The sequence below is a fragment of the Cystoisospora suis genome (genome assembly GCF_002600585.1).
Source record: "Cystoisospora suis strain Wien I chromosome Unknown contig_5249, whole genome shotgun sequence".
Lineage (NCBI taxonomy): Eukaryota > Apicomplexa > Conoidasida > Eucoccidiorida > Sarcocystidae > Cystoisospora > Cystoisospora suis.
Genome location: NW_027158040.1, coordinates 11,918 through 12,281, shown reverse-complemented (window position 1 = coordinate 12,281; position 364 = coordinate 11,918). Strand labels below are relative to the sequence as shown.

At 45.1% G+C, this 364-nt stretch overlaps 1 protein-coding gene across 1 annotated transcript in view; it reads right to left on the bottom strand.

Moving 5' to 3' along the window:
* CSUI_009042 (elongation factor g c-terminus domain-containing protein) overlaps nucleotides 1-346 on the bottom strand; it is a gene marked incomplete at its 3' end in the record, with an annotated part of 1,180 nt that extends 834 nt beyond the window's left edge. Inside the window, exon 1 of the mRNA XM_068069161.1 lies at nucleotides 81-346. Within this exon, the coding sequence (XP_067918866.1) occupies nucleotides 81-267 (187 nt within the window). The remainder of the gene's footprint in view (nucleotides 1-80) is intronic.
* Nucleotides 347-364: the final 18 nt, after the last annotated feature.

Sequence of the window (364 nt, the reverse complement as noted above, 5' to 3'; positions counted from 1 at the left end):
AAAGCTCTTCTTATCAGTTCAGATAGAAGGACGAAGGAAAGAAAGGAAGAGAGTTCTCTTAGGAAAGAAGAATGACCGACCTTGGTGTTTCAAAACAGTACGTCTCGTTGCTTTCCAGATATCTTCAGCGTTGATCTTCTTCTTGAGATCCCTATACGTGTCTGCCTTATGTTCTCCTTCTTGCTGCTCCTCCTCCTTCTCGTCCTCTCGACTTCCACTGAAAGATTCTTTATCGAATTGATCATCTAAGAGTGCTAACTCCTCCATTAGCTGATCTCGACGTGCTTCAACATCGGCTAATATTCGGGGATCATCCCACCACGCCCATAGCGATACTCCAGGGGTATCTCCCAAGCTATTCAAG